This window comes from Bombina bombina, chromosome 3 (assembly GCF_027579735.1).
Source record: "Bombina bombina isolate aBomBom1 chromosome 3, aBomBom1.pri, whole genome shotgun sequence".
Taxonomy (NCBI): Eukaryota; Metazoa; Chordata; class Amphibia; order Anura; family Bombinatoridae; genus Bombina; species Bombina bombina.
Window position 1 is genome coordinate 474,876,370 of NC_069501.1, and position 20,918 is coordinate 474,897,287.

The following is a 20,918-nucleotide window of genomic DNA, read 5'->3' on the forward strand; positions in this document are numbered from 1 at the left end:
TTATAAAAGTAAATTGGAAAGATTTTTAAAATTATATGCTGTTTCATGAAAGAAAAAAAATTGGGGTTTCATGTCCCTTTAACAAAATGGCTATTGTATATAATAAATTGACATATACATTTGAAAGAAGAAAACTGGTCAGTCCTTTAAACTTTATTTCTACAAGCAGTAGTATTTCATGAAAGAAATTATGTTCTTGTTAACATCAATGTTTCATCTTCCTGATGGTTATTTAGCAAATTGTGTTTTTGGGTTTGCTGGGAAAACATCTTTTTTTTAATTTAATGTGTATTTATTACATCTATGTGTTTGTTTTTGTTGTTGTTTTTTGGGGGGTTCTTTTTTTGATATTGTCTTCATTCAGAAGTCAAGTAAAAAATAGCAAATATTTGTTGTACTGTTTATTCCACTAGGTCTGTAATAGGTTTATAAAAATAAGGCTTTAATCATTGGCAGCTAATCATCGTAGACATGAATAGATTTGTTACGGTTGATGCTTCTTTGGAAGATTTTTTTTTTGCCAAATATTGCTCACTCAAGCTGTTATCTTTTGTTTGTTTCATTTATGGATAATTAAAAGCCTACTGTATATTTGGTATAGGGATGCGTAGGATTTCCTTATAAGCCTCTAAACTTCTGTCCCACAGACCAGTATTGCACAAACATTCACTTCTTGTTGGTTTCAAAACTGCAACTCAAAAAAAAAATTTCATGTAAAAATATTTAACATACATAAATAGTTTTCTTCTGTTATGTGTGATCAGTCCACGGGTCATCATTACTTCTGGGATATTAGCTGCTCCCCTACAGGAAGTGCAAGAGGATTCACCCAGCAGAGTTGCTATATAGCTCCTCCCCTCTACGTCACCTCCAGTCATTCTCTTGCACCCAAAGACTAGATAGGAGGTGTGAGAGGACTATGGTGATTATACTTAGTTTTTAGAACTTCAATCAAAAGTTTGTTATTTTACAATAGCACCGGAGCGTGTTATTACCTCTCTGGCAGAGTTTGAAGAAGAATCTACCAGAGTTTTTCTTATGATTTTAACCGGAGTAGTTAAGATCATATTGCTGTTTCTCGGCCATCTGAGGGAGGTAAAAGCTTCAGATCAGGGGACAGCGGGCAGTTGAATCTGCATTGAGGTATGTCGCAGTTGTTATTTTCTGAATGGAATTGATGAAAAAATCCTGCTATACCGTTATAATGAACATGTATGTATACTCTACACTTTAGTATTCTGGGGATGGTATTTCACCGGAATTACTCTGTAAAAGTACATTAAACCTTTTATTAGGTATTTTTCATGTTAAACGTTTTTGCTGGAATGTAGAATCGTTTGCATTAATGAGGTACTGAGTGAATAAGTATTTGGGCATTATTTTCCACTTGGCAGTTTGCTTGTGTTAATTATGACAGTTTCGTTTCTCTCTCACTGCTGTGTGTGAGAGGGAGGGGCCGTTTTTGGCGCTCTTTGCTACGCATCAAAAATTTCCAGTCAGTTTTTCTGCATGATCCGGTTCATCTCTAACAGAACTCAGGGGTCTTCAAACTTCTTTGAAGGGAGGTAGATTCTCTCAGCAGAGCTGTGAGACTTATATAGTGACTGTGATTTTAAACGTTGTTTAAAATTTAATTAGTGTTATTTTACTAATGGGAACAAACCTTTGCTAAAAAGTTGTGTTGTTTGTTAAGAGTGATGCTATAACTGTTTTTCAGTTCATTATTTCAACTGTCATTTAATCGTTTAGTGCTTCTTGAGGCACAGTACGTTTTTATTAAATAAAATTGTAACCGAGTTGCATGTTTATTGCTAGTGTGTTAAACATGTCTGATTCAGAGGAAGATACCTGTGTCATTTGTTCCAATGCCAAGGTGGAGCCCAATAGAAATTTATGTACTAACTGTATTGATGCTACCTTAAATAAAAGCCAATCTGTACAAATTGAACAAATTTCACCAAACAGCGAGGGGAGAGTTATGCCGACTAACTCGCCTCACGTGTCAGTACCTGCATCTCCCGCCCGGGAGGTGCGTGGTATTATGGCGCCTAGTACATCTGGGCAGCCATTACAGATAACATTACAAGATATGGCTACTGTTATGACTGAAGTTTTGGCTAAATTACCAGAACTAAGAGGCAAGCGTGATCACTCTGGGGTGAGAACAGAGTGCGCTGATAATTCTAGGGCCATGTCTGATACTGCGTCACAGCTTGCAGAGCATGAGGACGGAGAGCTTCATTCTGTAGGTGACGGTTCTGATCCAAACAGATTGGATTCAGATATTTCAAATTTTAAATTTAAATTGGAAAACCTCCGTGTATTACTAGGGGAGGTTTTAGCAGCTCTCAACGATTGTAACGCTGTTGCAATACCAGAGAAAATGTGTAGGTTGGATAAATACTTTGCGGTACCGGCGAGTACTGACGTTTTTCCTATACCTAAGAGATTAACTGAAATTGTTACTAAGGAGTGGGATAGACCCGGTGTGCCGTTCTCACCCCCTCCAATATTTAGAAAGATGTTTCCAATAGACGCCACCACACGGGACTTATGGCAAACGGTCCCTAAGGTGGAGGGAGCAGTTTCTACTTTAGCTAAGCGTACCACTATCCCGGTGGAGGATAGCTGTGCTTTTTCAGATCCTATGGATAAAAAATTAGAGGGTTACCTTAAGAAAATGTTTATTCAACAAGGTTTTATATTACAACCCCTTGCATGCATCGCGCCGATCACGGCTGCGGCAGCATTTTGGATTGAGTCTCTGGAAGAGAACCTTAGTTCAGCTACGCTGGACGACATTACGGACAGGCTTAGAGTCCTTAAACTAGCTACTTCATTCATTTCGGAGGCCGTAGTACATTTAACCAAACTTACGGCTAAGAATTCAGGATTCGCCATTCAGGCACGCAGAGCGCTGTGGCTAAAATCCTGGTCGGCTGATGTAACTTCTAAGTCCAAATTACTTAGTATACCTTTCAAGGGGCAAACTTTATTTGGGCCCGGTTTGAAAGAAATTATTGCTGACATTACAGGAGGTAAGGGCCACGCCCTACCTCAAGACAAAGCCAAAGCTAAGGCTAGACAGTCTAATTTTCGTCCCTTTCGGAATTTCAAAGCAGGAGCAGCGCCAACTTCCACTGCACCAAAACAGGGAGGAGCTGTTGCTCGTTACAGACAAGGCTGGAAGCCTAATCAGTCCTGGAACAAGGGCAAGCAGGCCAGTAAACCTGCTGCTGTCCCAAAGACAGCATGAACCGAGGGCCCCCGATCCGGGACCGGATCTAGTGGGGGGCAGACTCTCTCTCTTCGCCCAGGCTTGGGCAAGAGATGTCCAGGATCCCTGGGCGCTAGAGATCATATCTCAGGGATACCTTCTAGACTTCAAATCCTCTCCCCCAAGAGGGAGATTTCATCTGTCAAGGTTGTCAACAAACCAAATAAAGAAAGACGCGTTTCTACGCTGTGTACAAGATCTATTATTAATGGGAGTGATCCATCCAGTTCCGCGGTCGGAACAAGGACAAGGGTTTTACTCAAACCTGTTTGTGGTTCCCAAAAAAGAGGGAACTTTCAGGCCAATCTTGGATTTAAAGATCCTAAACAAATTCCTAAGAGTTCCATCGTTCAAAATGGAAACTATTCGGACAATCTTACCCATGATCCAAGAGGGTCAGTACATGACCACAGTGGATTTAAAGGATGCTTACCTTCACATACCGATTCACAAAGATCATTACCGGTATCTAAGGTTTGCCTTCTTAAACAGGCATTACCAGTTTGTAGCCCTTCCATTCGGATTGGCTACGGCTCCAAGAATCTTTACAAAGGTTCTGGGTGCCCTTCTGGCGGTACTAAGACCGCGAGGAATTTCGGTAGCTCCGTACCTAGACGACATTCTGATACAAGCTTCAAGCTTTCAAACTGCCAAGTCTCATACAGAGTTAGTTCTGGCATTTCTAAGGTCGCACGGATGGAAAGTGAACGAAAAGAAGAGTTCTCTCTTTCCTCTCACAAGAGTTCCATTCTTGGGGACTCTTATAGATTCTGTAGAAATGAAGATTTATCTGACAGAAGACAGATTAACAAAGCTTCTAAATGCATGCCGTGTCCTTCATTCCATTCAACTCCCGTCAGTAGCTCAATGCATGGAGGTGATCGGCTTAATGGTAGCAGCAATGGACATAGTTCCCTTTGCACGCCTACATCTCAGACCGCTGCAATTGTGCATGCTGAGTCAGTGGAATGGGGATTACTCAGATTTGTCCCCCACTCTGAATCTGGATCAAGAGACCAGAAACTCTCTTCTATGGTGGCTTTCTCGGCCACATCTGTCCAGGGGGATGCCGTTCAGCAGGCCGGACTGGACAATTGTAACAACAGACGCCAGCCTTCTAGGTTGGGGCGCTGTCTGGAATTCTCTGAAGGCTCAGGGACAATGGAGTCAGGAGGAAAGTCTCCTGCCAATAAACATTCTGGAATTGAGAGCAGTTCTCAATGCCCTTCTAGCTTGGCCCCAGTTAAAGACTCGGGGGTTCATCAGGTTTCAGTCGGACAACATCACGACTGTAGCTTACATCAACCATCAAGGAGGGACAAGAAGCTCCCTAGCAATGATAGAAGTATCAAAGATAATTCGCTGGGCAGAGTCTCACTCTTGCCATCTGTCAGCAATCCACATCCCGGGAGTGGAGAACTGGGAGGCGGATTTCTTGAGTCGCCAGACTCTTCATCCGGGGGAGTGGGAACTTCATCCGGAGGTCTTTGCCCAAATACTTCAACGTTGGGGCAAACCAGAGATAGATCTCATGGCGTCTCGCCAGAACGCCAAACTTCCTCGCTACGGATCCAGATCCAGGGATCCGGGAGCGGTTCTGATAGATGCTTTGACAGCACCTTGGAACTTCAGGATGGCTTATGTGTTTCCACCCTTCCCGCTGCTTCCTCGATTGATTGCCAAAATCAAACAGGAGAAAGCATCAGTGATTCTAATAGCGCCTGCATGGCCGCGCAGGACTTGGTATGCAGATCTAGTGGACATGTCATCCTGTCCGCCTTGGTCTCTACCTCTAAGACAGGACCTTCTGATTCAGGGTCCATTCAAACATCAAAGTCTAACTTCTCTGAAGCTGACTGCTTGGAAATTGAACGCTTGATTTTATCAAAACGTGGTTTTTCTGAGTCGGTTATTGATACCCTGATACAGGCTAGGAAGCCTGTTACCAGAAAGATTTACCATAAAATATGGCGTAAATACCTATACTGGTGTGAATCCAAAGATTACTCCTGGAGTAAGGTTAGGATTCCAAGGATATTGTCTTTTCTACAAGAAGGTTTAGAAAAGGGTTTATCGGCTAGCTCATTAAAGGGACAGATTTCAGCTCTGTCCATCTTGTTTCACAGGCGTCTGTCAGAAAATTCAGACATCCAAGCCTTTTGTCAGGCTTTAACTAGGATCAAGCCTGTGTTTAAAACTGTTGCTCCGCCATGGAGTTTAAACTTAGTTCTTAACGTTTTACAGGATGTTCCGTTTGAACCCCTTCATTCCATTGATATAAAATTGTTATCTTGGAAAGTTCTATTTTTAATGGCTATTTCCTCGGCTCGAAGAGTCTCTGAGTTATCAGCCCTACATTGTGATTCTCCTTATCTGATCTTTCACTCAGACAAGGTAGTTCTGCGTACTAAACCTGGGTTCTTACCTAAGGTAGTCACTAACAGGAATATCAATCAAGAGATTGTTGTTCCATCCTTGTGTCCAAATCCTTCTTCAAAGAAGGAACGTCTTCTACACAATCTGGATGTAGTTCGTGCCCTCAAGTTCTACTTGCAGGCAACTAAAGATTTTCGCCAAACTTCTTCCCTGTTTGTCGTTTATTCTGGACAGAGGAGAGGTCAAAAAGCTTCGGCTACCTCTCTCTCTTTTTGGCTTCGTAGCTTAATACGTTTAGCCTATGAGACTGCTGGACAGCAGCCTCCTGAAAGAATTACAGCTCATTCCACTAGAGCTGTGGCTTCCACTTGGGCCTTTAAGAATGAGGCCTCTGTTGAACAGATTTGCAAGGCTGCAACTTGGTCTTCGCTTCATACTTTTTCCAAATTTTACAAATTTGACACTTTTGCTTCTTCGGAGGCTATTTTTGGGAGAAAGGTTCTTCAGGCAGTGGTTCCTTCTGTATAATGAGCCTGCCTATCCCTCCCGTCATCCGTGTACTTTTGCTTTGGTATTGGTATCCCAGAAGTAATGATGACCCGTGGACTGATCACACATAACAGAAGAAAACATAATTTATGCTTACCTGATAAATTCCTTTCTTCTGTTGTGTGATCAGTCCACGGCCCGCCCTGTTTTTAAGGCAGGTGCATATTTTTTAAATTATAATTCAGTCACCACTACACCCTTGGTTTCTCCTTTCTCGTTGGTCTTTGGTCGAATGACTGGAGGTGACGTAGAGGGGAGGAGCTATATAGCAACTCTGCTGGGTGAATCCTCTTGCACTTCCTGTAGGGGAGCAGCTAATATCCCAGAAGTAATGATGACCCGTGGACTGATCACACAACAGAAGAAAGGAATTTATCAGGTAAGCATAAATTATGTTTTCTTTTATATGCATGGAAAAAAATAATAATTTTGCAATATGATTAGGTGTAATAAAAACTTGTAAATATACTTTTATTCTTATAATTTAATTCTAAAAATTGTGAGCTTTCCGATTTCCACTGTTTCTATGAAGTATTGGGTGCCATTATATTGAAACCAAGGTTTCCCTCATCTAATCTATTCTGCTAAGTACAAGTAGGGACAAAGTATGCAAACAATTGTCTCTAATTGTCCCCAGCAGAAGATATTAGATCAGGGAAACAAAACAGATGTTTGTTTAAACATGGTAGCACCATGTATTTTAAAGAAACTAAAATTTCAGAGTATTTTCTTCAATATTTTAAAAACTAATATAATTTAAAAAAATACATCTTATATTTTCAGGCTCATCTTTTTTTTGATACATGCATTTTTTTAGCACTTATTTAGTATTTAATATCATTTTAAGTTTAATGATCCTTTAAGTTTGTATAAGTTCCTTCCTGCCTCATATAGATAGGCTAAACGTGGAACTAGAAGATGTGATGTGGTAGAACAGGTGAAGTTAAATGTTCTATTTTAAGCGTGGATGAAACAATCTATTAGTGACAATGTATTGCTGGCCATGCTCTACCAGTCTCAGTGTTAAGAAAGATTTATTGGAACATAAAAACCTTGTTAATTTACCATGGTCAGAAATTCGGTATTCACTCATCTCTTAGGTTTCTTCATTGTAATACCATTAATTCTGGTGAGGGAAATCTGTATAATTATTCAAGTCTGTTATAGGTTCTTTGAGGTTTTTTCATGATTCAAATATTTTCTTTGTTATTAGTCTGCTCCTCCCATTTTTTTTTATTTTTTTTTTCACCTGCAGGTTGGTAAGGGGTGTGGAGCAGCACTCAAGGCCCTAGGAGCTATTGTTAACGTTACAGAAATTGACCCAATCTGTGCTCTGCAAGCCTGGTAAGGAGATCTAGTTTGAAATAACCTGACATTGTCAGCAGCTCTGTATAATAAAGCAGTACATAAAGCATTAGTCTTAACCACTGACATGGCTGTGGATTAAATGTCTGTGGCTCCCCATAAACACATACACCGCCCTATAACTTTTTCTGTTGTATCATTAAATTATCTGCAAACAGGGCTTCTAGAGATGGAATGAATCAGTTGCATACACATTTGCAGTTTCAGTACTCTGTATGCTAATCAGAGAGCCCCAAGGACATGTTTATAGACACCATAGTCATATGAAATGTACTATATCTCTCTTACTGTCATTTGGTATGAAATATACATAGAACTTGTATAACATCAGTGATGTTTTTTTTTTAAAATTTGCACAAGTGTTACATGCATAGTATTATACGTTTATTAACCCTTAGGCTCCTATTTATCAAGGTCTGGCGGACCTGATCCGACAGTGCGGATCAGGTCCGCCAAACCTTGCTGAATACGGCGAGCAATACGCTTGCCGTTTTCAGCATTGCACAAGCAGCTCACAAGAGCTGCTGGTGCAACGCCGCCCCCTGCAGACTCGCGGCCAATGGGCTGCCAGCAGGGGGGTGTCAATCAACCCGATCGTACTCGATCGGGTTGATTTCCGGCGATGTCTGTCCTCCTGCTCAGAGCAGACGGACAGGTTATGGAGTAGCGGTCTTTGTGACCGCTGCTTCATAACTACTGTTTCTGGCGAGCCTGCAGGCTCGCCAGAAACATGGGGCATCAAGCTCCATTCGGAGCTTGATAGATAGGCCCCTTAGGGTCCTCACATTCCCCAAGCAGAGAAACTAAAAACAATTCTATGTTTAAAAAGCATCACTTTATATGTACAGCAAGTGGGTCATAGTAATTTGCTTCCCATCCTATATACAGACTTGTTTTTATATTTGTATAATATATATTTCTTTCCTATGGCGTGGAGAGTCCACAATGTCATTCCAATTACTAGTGGGATATTCAACTCCTGGCCAGCAGGGGGAGGCAAAGAAGACCCCAGCAAAGCTGTTAAGTGTAATTTCCCTTACCCATAATCCCAGTCATTCTCTTTGCCTCTGTCAAAGGAGGATGTGCGAAGACAGTGTCCGAATATATTTAATCCTTTTATGGGTACTTTTCCCTGCAAGCAAGGATTAGGGTCTAGCTGTGTCACGTCAATCTCTTTAGTAAGAGTAGTGGTGGCTTTTAGCAGTTAGAATGCGGCGAGGTGGTCTTTGCTTTACTTCTAACACTTTTGCTAACCCTCTGTAGAATGCCAGAGTTGGTTACTCTGTTCTTTATTTTTACTACAGGTCCCTGACAGGGAGAATTACCTGTCACACCTTAGTAGCTGTTGTCTGCCCGGCAGCTGGATCCAGGTAAGTGCTCTTTGCCTTCTAGGTACTGAAGGTCAGCATTTTTTAAGGTTAACCCTCATCTGGATCGATTTTGGGACAATATATTATCCTAATACTGGATACTGGTTTTGGGCAGCTTTATTAGCACTAGGGTGTTTGAAACAAAAAGTTAAAGAAAAAGTGAACATATTGTGTGTTTAAAACTTTTTATCACAGAAGACACTGAAGTGGTTAATGCCCTCAATGAGGCAGGAGATAACTTGGCTGAGAGAAATACGGGATATTATTTTTCTTTATTTAAACTTGGGCTATATCAGAGTTGAGATTAGTTTTTTTTTTATTCTGTTTAGCAGCCGTTTTTATTTTGCGCAATTTTTTTATGTTGCGCACTTTATTTAAGGCAGATCACGTGACGTCCGCACTTCTGGTTTTACGGAGCAGAGTTTAATCAGTCAGTGTCAACTCTGCTGCGGCTTGTTGGATCAGAGCTCACCTATAGAGGAGACAGATTTTCCTCTTACTAGTCCAGTTCTATCTGGTTCTTGAGAGTGTCTGAACCTATACAGTTATGGTAGGAGCCTCAGGGTCTGAGGTTTTCTTATTTTTGGAGACGATTATTTTATATTTAGGTCTCTGGTGTATTATATATTGGGATAAACGTTTCTCCCTCATAAATTTTATTAACTTTGATTATATTATTGTTTTTTGTGGGACCTGATTCTTCAGCTATGGACCCTGAACAGGAGCAACCTATTTATATGGATAAGTGCTTGCTTTGTTTAGAGGCCCAAATTGTTCTTCCTATGCAATTCTGTTCCACTTGCTTAACAAAGACTTTAAAATTTAAGGGCAAGTTACTCCTCTCTGAGCCAAGTATCTCTCAGGATGATGCTGTGCGTAGCATGCCTCAGCTTTCTCCTCAAACGTCCCAAGCCTTAATGGTTTGTAACCCTGTGCCTTCTGTTTCCTCTCAACCTCCTGGGGGTGTTTATGTACAAGGGGATTTTGTTGCGCAGATAACGTCTGCAGTATCTGCGGCATTGTCTGCCTTTCCTCAGGGTAAACGCAAGAGAAAATCTAAACATTTGTCTACTATTAAGGTTTCTGACCTCTCTTAATCTGTGCTGGTCAGCCTTTCCCATATGTCTGATTATGAGGATACTTCAGTAGCCTCTGAAGGTGAGATTTCAGAATCTGACACTATGGGGAAAAATATTCTAAATCTGAAGACGTTAATTTCCGTTTCAAGCTTGAACATCTTCGGTTGCTTCTGAAGAAGTTTCTAGCTACTTTGGATGATTCTGAACCTTCGGTTGCTATCAACCCTAAGAAGTCCTCTAAACTTAATAGAGTTTATGATTCTCTAATGTCTGAGGATGTGTTTCCTGTTCTAGACAAGATGTCTGAAATTATTGCACAGGAATGGGATAAGCCTGAGGTTCTGTTTTCCCCTTCCCCTGTTTTTAAAAAGATGTTTCCTGTTGCTGACTCCATTCTGGACTCATGGCGCACTGTGCCTAAAGTAGAGGGAGCTATCTCTACTCTAGCTAAAAAAAACGCCATTCCTATAGAGGATAGTTGTTGTTTTAAGAATCCAGTGGATACGAAGCTCAAGGCTTACTTAAAAAAGATGTATATCCATCAAGGATTACAGTGGCAACCTGCGGCAAGTATTTTCATGGTTGTAGAAGCAGCATCTTATTGGTGCGATGCCTTGTCTAATCTGATTTCAGAAGAGACTACAGTAGAGGAGATCCAAGACAGGATCAAGGCTCTTAAACTGGCTAATACCTTTATCTGTGATGCAAACATACAGGTAATTAGACTGGGAGCTAAGATGTCTAACTTCACTGTTCTAGCTTGCAGAGCTCTGTGGTTAAAATCTTGGTCGGCAGATGTTTCTTCAAAGGCCAAGCTTTTGGCTTTACCTTATAAGGGTAAGACTTTGTTTGGGCCCGGTTTGGCGGAGATCATTTAAGAGATTACGGGTGGAAAGGGATGTTTCCTACCTCAGGACAAGCAGAATCGACCTAAGGGTCGACAGACTTCTAATTTTGTTCCTTTCACAACTTTAAAGGACAGAAGAAGTCCTCTTCTTCTTTCAAACCAGACAAATCCAGGTCCACTTGGAAATCCAGCCAGCCCTGGAACAAGGGAAAACAAAACAAAAATCCTTCCGCTGACTCTAAATCATCATGAAGGGTCTGTCCCTGATCCAATTTTAGATCAGGTGGGGGCAGACTTTCTCTTTTCCAACAGGCTTGGATACACGATGTCCCAGATCAATGGGCGGTGGACATAGTATGAAAAAAACAGTGTATAGGGTAGCGCTAAACAGCTTAGAGATATTGCAATAGAGACCTAGTACTCAACATTGTGGTTGGTTTTAGGAGATATTCCAACCTCAGGGTTAGCATTTTAGAGTTTGAGAGTGTTAGTATCTTTAACATATCCCCTTTTTTCCGGTGGACATAGTATCCCAGGGTTACAAAATAGGTTTCAAGTCTTGCCCTCCAAGGGGCAGATTTCTCCTGTCAAGACTATCCACAAACCAGGTAAAGAGGGAGGCGTAAAGGATCTATCCTCCCTGGGAGTTACTGTACCAGTCCCTCTAGAGGAACAAGGTCTAGGATTCTATTCAAATCTATTTGTAGTTCCCAAAAAGGAGGGAACTTTTTTTGTCCCATCCTAGATCTAAAGTGCCTAAACAAATTCCTCAGGGTTCCGTCCTTCAAGATGGAAACTATTTGTTCCATTCTTCCATTGGTTCAGGAAGGTCAGTTCATGACGACCATAGACCTGAAGGACGCATACGTACACGTTCCCATTCACAGGGATCATTACTAGTTTCTAAGGTTTGCCTTTCTGGACAAGCATTTCCAGTTTATTGCACTTATGTTTGGTCTCGCCACAGTTCCCAGAATATTAACAAAGGCTCTGGGAACTCTGTTGGCAGTGATCAGATCCCATGGAATTGCGGTGGCACCTTATCTAGACAACATCTTGGTTCAGGCGTCATCTTTTCAACTAGCAAAAGCTCATACAGAGATGTTGTTGTCTTTTCTACGTTCCCACGGGTGGAAGGTGAATCTGGAAAAGAGTTCTCTAGTTCCAACTACAAGAGTGATTTTCCTAGGGACAATCATAGATTCTCTATGAAGATTTTCCTGACGGACGTCAGAAAAATCCAAACTTCTTGCTTCTTGCCTTTCCCTCTAGTCTGCCTTTCGTCCATCAGTGGCTCAATGCATGGAGGTAATTGGTTTGATGGTGGCTTCCATGGACATCATTCCTTTTGCTTGGTTCCATCTGTGACCGCTGCAGCTTTGCATGCTCCGTCAATGGAACGGAGACCATTCAGATTTATCGCAGAGGATAAATCTGGACCCCCTTGCAAGAGACTTTTGTGGTGGATTTCACAGGAAAATCTGTCTTGGGCACTTGCTTCCTGAGACCTTCCTTGGTGATTGTGATTATGGACGCCAGCCTGTCAGGCTGGGGAGCTGTTTTTGTTTCTCTGAAAGCTCAGGGCCTGTGGTCTTGGGAAGAGTTTTCTATTCCCATAAACATTTTGGAATTGAGAGCAATCTTCAGTGCTTTGACAGCTTGGCCTCAATTATCTTTAGTCCGGTTTATCAGATTCCAGTCGGACAACATCACCTTAGTGGCTTACATCAACCACCAGGGAGGAACTTGGTGCTCCTTGTGTCAGGGTGCCAAGAATCAGACTGAGACGAGAAGTGCAAAAATAATCGCACCTTTATTAATAGCAAAAAATAATAAAAAGTCCACAAGTCAAATAACAAGCCAGGAGTCGAAACCAGAGCTGGTAGTCAGACGAGCCGAGTCAGGAGCCAAAGCGAATAGTCAGACGAGCCGGAATCAGGAACAAGGAAAACAGCAGAGTCAGGAACAAGCCAGGGATCAGGAACCAGGAAGGATGTCAGGCAGCCAGGTAATACACAGGAGCTCTCACAAACAGGTCTGAGACAACGCAAAGGCAAAGCATACTGAACAGAGGCCCTTTAAATAATAAATGATACATCACAATTCTGAGACTGCATCCTGTCTCACATGGATGATGCACACCAGTCTGGCCATAAAAGGAAGTGAAGGAAATGAGCAGCATCCCCCACAATGCACCATAGTCAGGAAGAGAGGTGAGTAAAATGGCTGCCAGCAGCACATGGCAAACAAAACAGAGAAAAACCCCAACACCTTGGCCATGAAGGAGGTGACTCACATTCTGCAGTGGGCGGAAGCTCATGATTGTCTCCTATCTGCCATCCACATTCCAGGAGTGGACAATTGGGAAGCTGACTTTCTGAGCTGACAAACTTTTCATCCCGGGGAGTGGGCTCTCCATCCGGAAGTGTTCTCCCGGATAACCCTCAGTTGAGGGGTTCCGGAGTTGGATTTGATGGCGTCTCATCAAAACGCCAAGCTTCCAAAGTACGGTTCAAGGTCAAGAGATCCTCAGGCCGCCCTGATTGATTCTCTAGCGGTCCCTTGGGATTTCAAGCTAGCATAACTGTTTCCTCCGTTTGCTCTCCTTCCACAAGTCATTGCTCGTATCAAGCAGGAGAGAGCGTCTGTGATTCTAATAGCTCCTGTCTGGCCTTGCAGGATCTGGTAAAGATGTCATCTCTTCCACCTTGGAGGTTACCTCTGAGGAAGGACCTTCTAATTCAAGGTCCATTTCTCCATCCAAATCTAGATTCTCTGAAGCTGACTGCTTGGAGATTGAACGCCTAGTCCTGTCTAGACGTGGTTTTTCAGGGAGGTCATTGATACTATGCTTCAGGCTTGTAACCCTGTTTCTCGTAAGATTTACCATAAGATATGGCATAAATACCTTTTTTGGCATGAAGCCTAAGGTTTTTCTTGGAGTTGGGTGAGGATTCCACAAATTTTATTTTCTAAAGGATGACCTGGAGAATCAGGCCTGTGTTTAAACCTGTTGCTCCTCCTTGGAGCCTTAACCTAGTTCTTAAAGTTTTGCAGCAGGCTCCGTTTGAGCCAATGCATGTTGTTGTTATAAAGTTGTTATCTTGGAAGGTTTTGTTTCTCCTTGCTATTTCTTCCGCTCGCAGAGTTTCTGAGCTTTCAGCTCTGCAGTGTGATTTCCCCGTACCTTATTTTTCATGCAGATAAGGCGTTCCTTCGTACTAAATTGGGATTTCTCCCTAAGGTGGTGTCAGATCGAAACATTTAATTAGGAAATTGTTGTTCCTTCTTTTTGTCCTAATCCTTCTCATAAGGAACGTCTTTTGCATAACTTGGATGTTCTGCGTGCTCTAAAATTTTACTTACAAGCTACTAAGGATTTTCTGCAATCTTCTGCCCTGTTTGTTGTTTTCTCTGGAAAGTGTAAGGGTCAAGAGGCCACTTCTACTTCTCTTTCCCTCTGGTTAAGAAGTGTGATTCGTCTTGCTTATGAGACTGCTGGACAGCAGCCTCCTGAGAGAATTACGGCTCATTCCACTAGGGCTGTCTCCTCATCTTGGGCTTTCAAAAATGAAGCTTCTGTGGAACAGATTTGTAAGGCGGCAACATGGTCCTCTTTGCATACTTTTTCCAAATTCTACAAATTCTATACTTTTGCCTCGGCTGAGGCTTCTTTTGGGAGAAAGGTTATTCAAGCGGTGGTGCCTTCTGTTTAGGTTCTCCAGCCTTGTTCTCCCTCCCTGTTCATTCCGTGTCTCTACCTTGGGTGTTGGTTCTCACTAGTAATTGGAATGACATAGTGGACTCTCCATGCCATAGGAAAGAAAACAAAATGTATGCTTACCTGATAAATTTCTTTCATTCCTGAAATGGAGAGTCCACGACTCTGCCCTCTTTTTTTTTTATTATAATTCAGCAGTTTCCTTGAGTAAACCTCAGGCACCTTTTTCACCCTTGTTTCTTCTTTTTCCATTTTACTTCGGCTGAATGACTGGGGATTATGGGTAAGGGAAGTTACACTTAAGAGCTTTGCTGGGGTGCTCTTTGCCTCTTCCTGCTGGCCAGGAGTTGAATTTCCCACTAGTAATTGGAATAAGGTTGTGGACTCTCCATGCCCGGAAAGAAATACATTTATCAGGTAAGCATACATTTTGTTATTAGATTATTGAATGGAAATGTGTTGTTTACAAGCACTTGATTCAATCAGTTTAAAAAAAAAAAAAAGTCCAGGGCCACACAACTGTTTCTTATTTTAAGTGTGCCGTGTTACAGAAACAACTGGGAAAGGAATCACACTAGCCAATCTTTCATGATTTTTTTTTTACTCTCCTTTACAGTATGGAGGGCTTTCGTGTGGTGAAATTGAATGAGGTCATACGACAAATGGATGTGGTTATCACTTGTACAGGTAATGAGGAATTAAAATGATATATGGACAGAGGTCTCTCTTTGGAAATTATGTCCACAATAATCATAATGCTGTTGCCAAAGTACTGCTGATGCATTGTCACTATGATTACAGTCTGGCCAAGGCAATGCCATCTGTGCTATTATGTCTGTCAAAAATGCATTAGAGTGTGGCAAAAACCTGTTTCAAGGGGTTCTACACCTAACCTCATCTTGGTTCAAAACTGTCAAGACACAATATTATTTCCTCTGGAAGATAAATTGATGGTAAATCCAAGCGTTTAACAAACGCTAGGATTTACCACTAAAAATAAATATTAGTTTATTTAGTAAAAAAAGATGTTAAACTCATCCTATCTGTAAGGAAAGCATATCGCTAACACAGTGCCTCCGGCCACCCACAGCACATCCTTTTATTCAATGAGGTGACGTTTTAACTTCTAGACCAATAGCTGTGCTAGGATGTCAGTTGACACAAACAAATAATTGGTCTGGAGGTGGCCCTGAGGCACTGAGTTAGCAATCTACTTTCCTTACAGATAGCGTGAGTTTAGAGTTTTACGTTTTTTTCCAAAAGATTAGAGAAACTAATGTTTATTTTTAGTGATGGTAAATCCTAGCGTTTGTTATACGCTTGGGTTTACCATCACTTTAAGTGCATTAAAGGGACATGAAAACCCAAAAAATCTTTCATGATTCAGATAGAGAATACAATTTTAAACAACTTTCTAATTTACTTCTATTATTTAATTTGTTTTATTCTCTTGGTATCATTTGTTGAAGGAGCAGCAATGCACTACTGGTTTCTAACTAAACACATGGGTGAGCCAATGACAATCGGTATATATATATATGCAGCGACCAATCAGCAGCTAGAACCTAGATTCTCTGCTGCTCCTGAGCTTTCATAGATAAACCTTGAACAGGAAAAAATAGATATCTCAATAGAGATAGCTAAATAGGGGGCGCTTTAATAAGAAATACTCATATAAAAATAGATGTATTAATTATTATGTTGATATTAACAAAACAATGTTGATCAGGATAATAGAATAAAACAAACCAACTACAAAATGTATATATTAAAGACAAAAGAAGTCTATAGGTGTAATAAGTCCCAATAAATATCCAGACCAGAAAATATGGAATATATCGATCAGTAGATGTAATCTGTAAGTGGATATCAGCAGCAGCACTCTCCTCACATCAGCCAGGCAGGACATCTAAGCAGAAAAATAAAGAACACAAAGAGAGGCGCTTGTGTGTACCAGTAGAGACAAGGGATATAAGTCAGAACACCCACAGCAGGGTACTCACATTTAGTAGGAGCACTCAGACAGTGCTATTAGGCGTGTACTCAACAGCAACCCAGCTTGCTGATACTACCAGCATGTCACCAGGAACACCTTGAGCTCTCCCTTCTCAACCAGGATATAGCAGGCTGCCAGGCAAGGCAGCTTCACAGATCAGGTGAATGTAGATGGAAATATCAGGAAATCCCACTCCAAGCAGGAACAATCCCAGTATAGATAATAGGTGGAGGATGATGTGGTTAGTAGCAATGATCAGTAGCAGTTCCAATATCAATAAAAAATTGATTTATTAAAAGATTAAAAACAGGAACAAAAATAAGGGGTATATATATATATATATATATATATATACACCCTCCTAATTTACATGCAACGCGTTTCTCAGCTGTGGTGCTGTTTCATCACAGCTGAGAAACGCGTCGCATGTAAATTAGGAGGGTGTATATATATACCCCTTCTTTTTGTTCCTGTTTATAATCTTTTAATAAATCCATTTTTTATTGATATTGGAACTGCTACTGATTATTGCTACTAACCACATCATCCTCCACCTATTATCTATACTGGGATTGTTCCTGCTTGGAGTGGGATTTCCTGATATTTCCATCTACATTCGCCTGATCTGTGAAGCTGCCTTGCCTGGCAGCCTGCTATCCTGGTTGAGAAGGGAGAGCTCAAGGTGTTCCCGGTGACACGCTGGAAGTATCAGCAAGCTGGGTTGCTGTTGAGTACACGCCTAATAGCACTGTCTGAGTGCTCCTACTAAATGTGAGTACCCTGGTGTGGGTGTTCTGACTTATATCCCTTGTCTCTATAGATAAACTTTTTAGCAAAGAATAACAAGAGAATGAAAAAAAATTAAATAATAGAAGTAAATTGGAAAGTTGTTTAAAATTGCATGCTCTATCTGAATTTGGGGTTCATGTCCCTATAATATCTCAGTATATGCAAGATTGAACTAGGTTATTTCGTGGCTGCAATATTAATACTTGTACAGTACATAATTTGTATATCCAACTCAAAAATTATAATACCTGATCAACCTTTTTTAAAATTATGAAAGTCCTTATAAACAGCATATTTTCTAAGCAATCAAATGCTTGTTATTTTCATATTTTGGTAGTGTTGTTTTCCCTCTTTACATATCTGGTTTATTAACTAGTTATTAAGCAGTTTTACATTTTCAACCATAAATATCTGATTTATATTTAACACTTCCAAAGGTTCAACTTTAGAGGTTGTTATGACAAAAGCTGGCAGCACTTTGGCTATATCAGGTAAATAATTTTACACATAAAAATGTTTTCATCACAGGTAACAAAAATGTGGTTACAAGGGAGCATCTGGATCGAATGAAGAATGGCTGCATTGTGTGTAATATGGGGCATTCAAACACTGAGATTGATGTGGTGAGATAGCAACTGGAAAAAAACACCTCTGATCTCTGCTCTTGGCCATATTGTTTAAGACTTTATTTTTTCTATTTTTTCTATGACAGATAGATGTAGACGTAGATTTAGATGTGTAGTTTATACATTTTAGAGGACTAAGTGAAATACTCAATAAATGTTAATGAAGTAATCTTTTTTTGGAAAGCTCTTTATGTCTTTAAGATATCTCCTTTCTCTAATGATCATTATTTTTGCATAATCTTCAATTCTATCATTTTGAAATAAATTAATATAATATTATGTAACCATTTTATATAGCTTTTCTGAAGCCTCTCTAAATTCATATCTTATAATTTTACTATAAATTTTTTTATAAAATATGAGGAAAAAGTAAAAAAAAAAACACTTTTTCTAACTTTGACCCCCAAAATCTGTTACAACTCTACAACCACTAAAAACACCCATGCTAAATAGTTTCTAAAATGTATCCTGAGTTTAGAAATACCCAATGTTTACATCTGCAAGTTATAGGGCAATAAATACAAGTAGCACTTTGCTATTTCCAAACCACTTTTTTTTTCAAAATTAGCGATAGTTACATTAGAACACTGATATCTTTCAGGAATCCCTGAATATCCCTTGACATGTATATATTTTTTTAAGTAGACAACCCAAAGTATTGATCAAGGCCCATTTTGGTATATTTCATGCCACCATTTCACCGCCAAATGCGATCAAATAAAAAAAATCGTTCACTTTTTCACAATTTTTTTCACAAACTTTAGGTTTCTCACTGAAATTATTTACAAACAACTTGTGCAATTATGGCATAAATGGTTGTAAATGCTTCTCTGGGATCCCCTTTGTTCAGAAATAGCAGACATATATGGCTTTGGTGTTGCTTTCTTTCATGTAATTAGCAAGAGTCCATGAGCTAGTGACGTATGGGATATACATTCCTACCAGGAGGGGCAAAGTTTCCCAAACCTCAAAATGCCTATAAATACACCTACACCCCTCACCACACCCACAAATCAGTTTTACAAACTTTGCCTCCTATGGAGGTGGTGAAGTAAGTGTGTGCTAGATTCTACGTTGATATGCGCTCCGCAGCAGGTTGGAGCCCGGTTTTCCTCTCAGCGTGCAGTGAATGTCAGAGGGATGTGAGGAGAGTATTACCTATTTGAATGCAATGATCTCCTTCTACGGGGTCTATTTCATAGGTTCTCTGTTATCGGTCGTAGAGATTCATCTCTTACCTCCCTTTTCAGATCGACGATATACTCTTATATATATACCATTACCTCTGCTGATTTTCGTTTCAGCACTGGTTTGGCTTTCTACAACATGTAGATGAGTGTCCTGGGGTAAGTAAGTCTTATTTTCTGTGACACTCTAAGCTATGGTTGGGCACTTTTTTATAAAGTTCTAAATATATGCATTCAAACATTTATTTGCCTTGACTCAGGATGTTCAACATTCCTTATTTTCAGACAGTCAGTTTCATATTTGGGATAATGCATTTGAATCAATCATTTTTTCTTACCTTAAAAATTTGACTTTTTTCCTGTGGGCTGTTAGGCTCGCGGGGGCTGAAAATGCTTCATTTTATTGCGTCATTCTTGGCGCGGACTTTTTTGGCGCAAAAAATCTTTTCTGTTTCCGGCGTCATACGTGTCGCCGGAAGTTGCGTCATTTTTTTGACGTTCTTTTGCGCCAAAAATGTCGGCGTTCCGGATGTGGCGTCATTTTTGGCGCCAAAAGCATTTAGGCGCCAAATAATGTGGGCGTCTTATTTGGCGCTAAAAAAAAAAATATGGGCGTCGCTTTTGTCTCCACATTATTTAAGTCTCATTTTTCATTGCTTCTGGTTGCTAGAAGCTTGTTCCTTGGCATTTTTTCCCATTCCTGAAACTGTCATTTAAGGAATTTTATCAATTTTGCTTTATATGTTGTTTTTTCTCTTACATATTGCAAGATGTCTCACGTTGCGTCTGAGTCAGAAGATACTTCAGGAAAATCGCTGTCTGGTGCTGGATCTACCAAAGCTAAGTGTATCTGCTGTAAACTTTTGGTAGCTGTTCCTCCAGCTGTTGTTTGTATTGATTGTCATGACAAACTTGTTAATGCAGATAATATTTCCTTTAGTAAAGTACCATTACCTGTTGCAGTTCCATCAGCATCTAATGTTCAGAGTGTTCCTGATAACATAAGAGATTTTGTTTCTGAATCCATCAAGAAGGCTATGTCTGTTATTCCTCCTTCTAGTAAACATAAAAAATCTTTTAAAACTTCTCTTTATACAGATGAATTTTTAAATGAACATCATCATTCTTATTCTAATGACTCTTCTGGTTCAGAGGATTCTGTCTCAGAGGTTGATGCTGATAAATCTTCATATTTATTTAAAATGGAATTTATTCGTTCTTTACTTAAAGAAGTACTAATTGCTTTAGAAATTGAGGATTCTGGTCCTCTTGATACTAAATCTAAACGTTTAGATAAGGTCTTTAAATCTCCTGTGGTTATTCCAGAAGTTTTTCCTGTTCCTGGTGCTATTTCTGAAGTAATTTCCAGAGAATGGAATAATTTGGGTAATTCATTTACTCCTTCTAAACGTTTTAAGCAATTATATCCTGTGCCGTCTGACAGATTAGAATTTTGGGACAAAATCCCTAAAGTTGATGGGGCTATTTCTTCTGTTATGTGTGATCAGTCCACGGGTCATCATTACTTCTGGGATATTATCTGCTCCCCTACAGGAAGTGCAAGAGGATTCACCCAGCAGAGTTGCTATATAGCTCCTCCCCTCTACGTCACCTCCAGTCATTCTCTTGCACCCAAAGACTAGATAGGAGGTGTGAGAGGACTATGGTGTTTATACTTAGTTTTTATAACTTCAATCAAAAGTTTGTTATTTTACAATAGCACCGGAGCGTGTTAT

The 20,918-nt window shown here is 40.3% G+C and overlaps 1 protein-coding gene across 5 annotated transcripts in view; it reads left to right on the forward strand.

Annotated features, from left to right (window-relative positions):
- AHCYL1 (adenosylhomocysteinase like 1) overlaps positions 1-20,918 on the forward strand; it is a 249,319-nt gene that overhangs the window by 170,688 nt on the left and 57,713 nt on the right. For all 5 annotated transcript variants that reach the window (XR_008401357.1, XM_053706782.1, XM_053706784.1 and 2 more), the window contains exons 10-12: positions 7,458-7,546; positions 15,201-15,271; positions 17,898-17,992. Coding sequence is in view for 4 of the 5 variants with exons in the window: in XM_053706782.1 (XP_053562757.1) it covers positions 7,458-7,546; positions 15,201-15,271; positions 17,898-17,992 (255 nt within the window). In the remaining variant the exon portion in view is untranslated. The remainder of the gene's footprint in view (positions 1-7,457; positions 7,547-15,200; positions 15,272-17,897; positions 17,993-20,918) is intronic.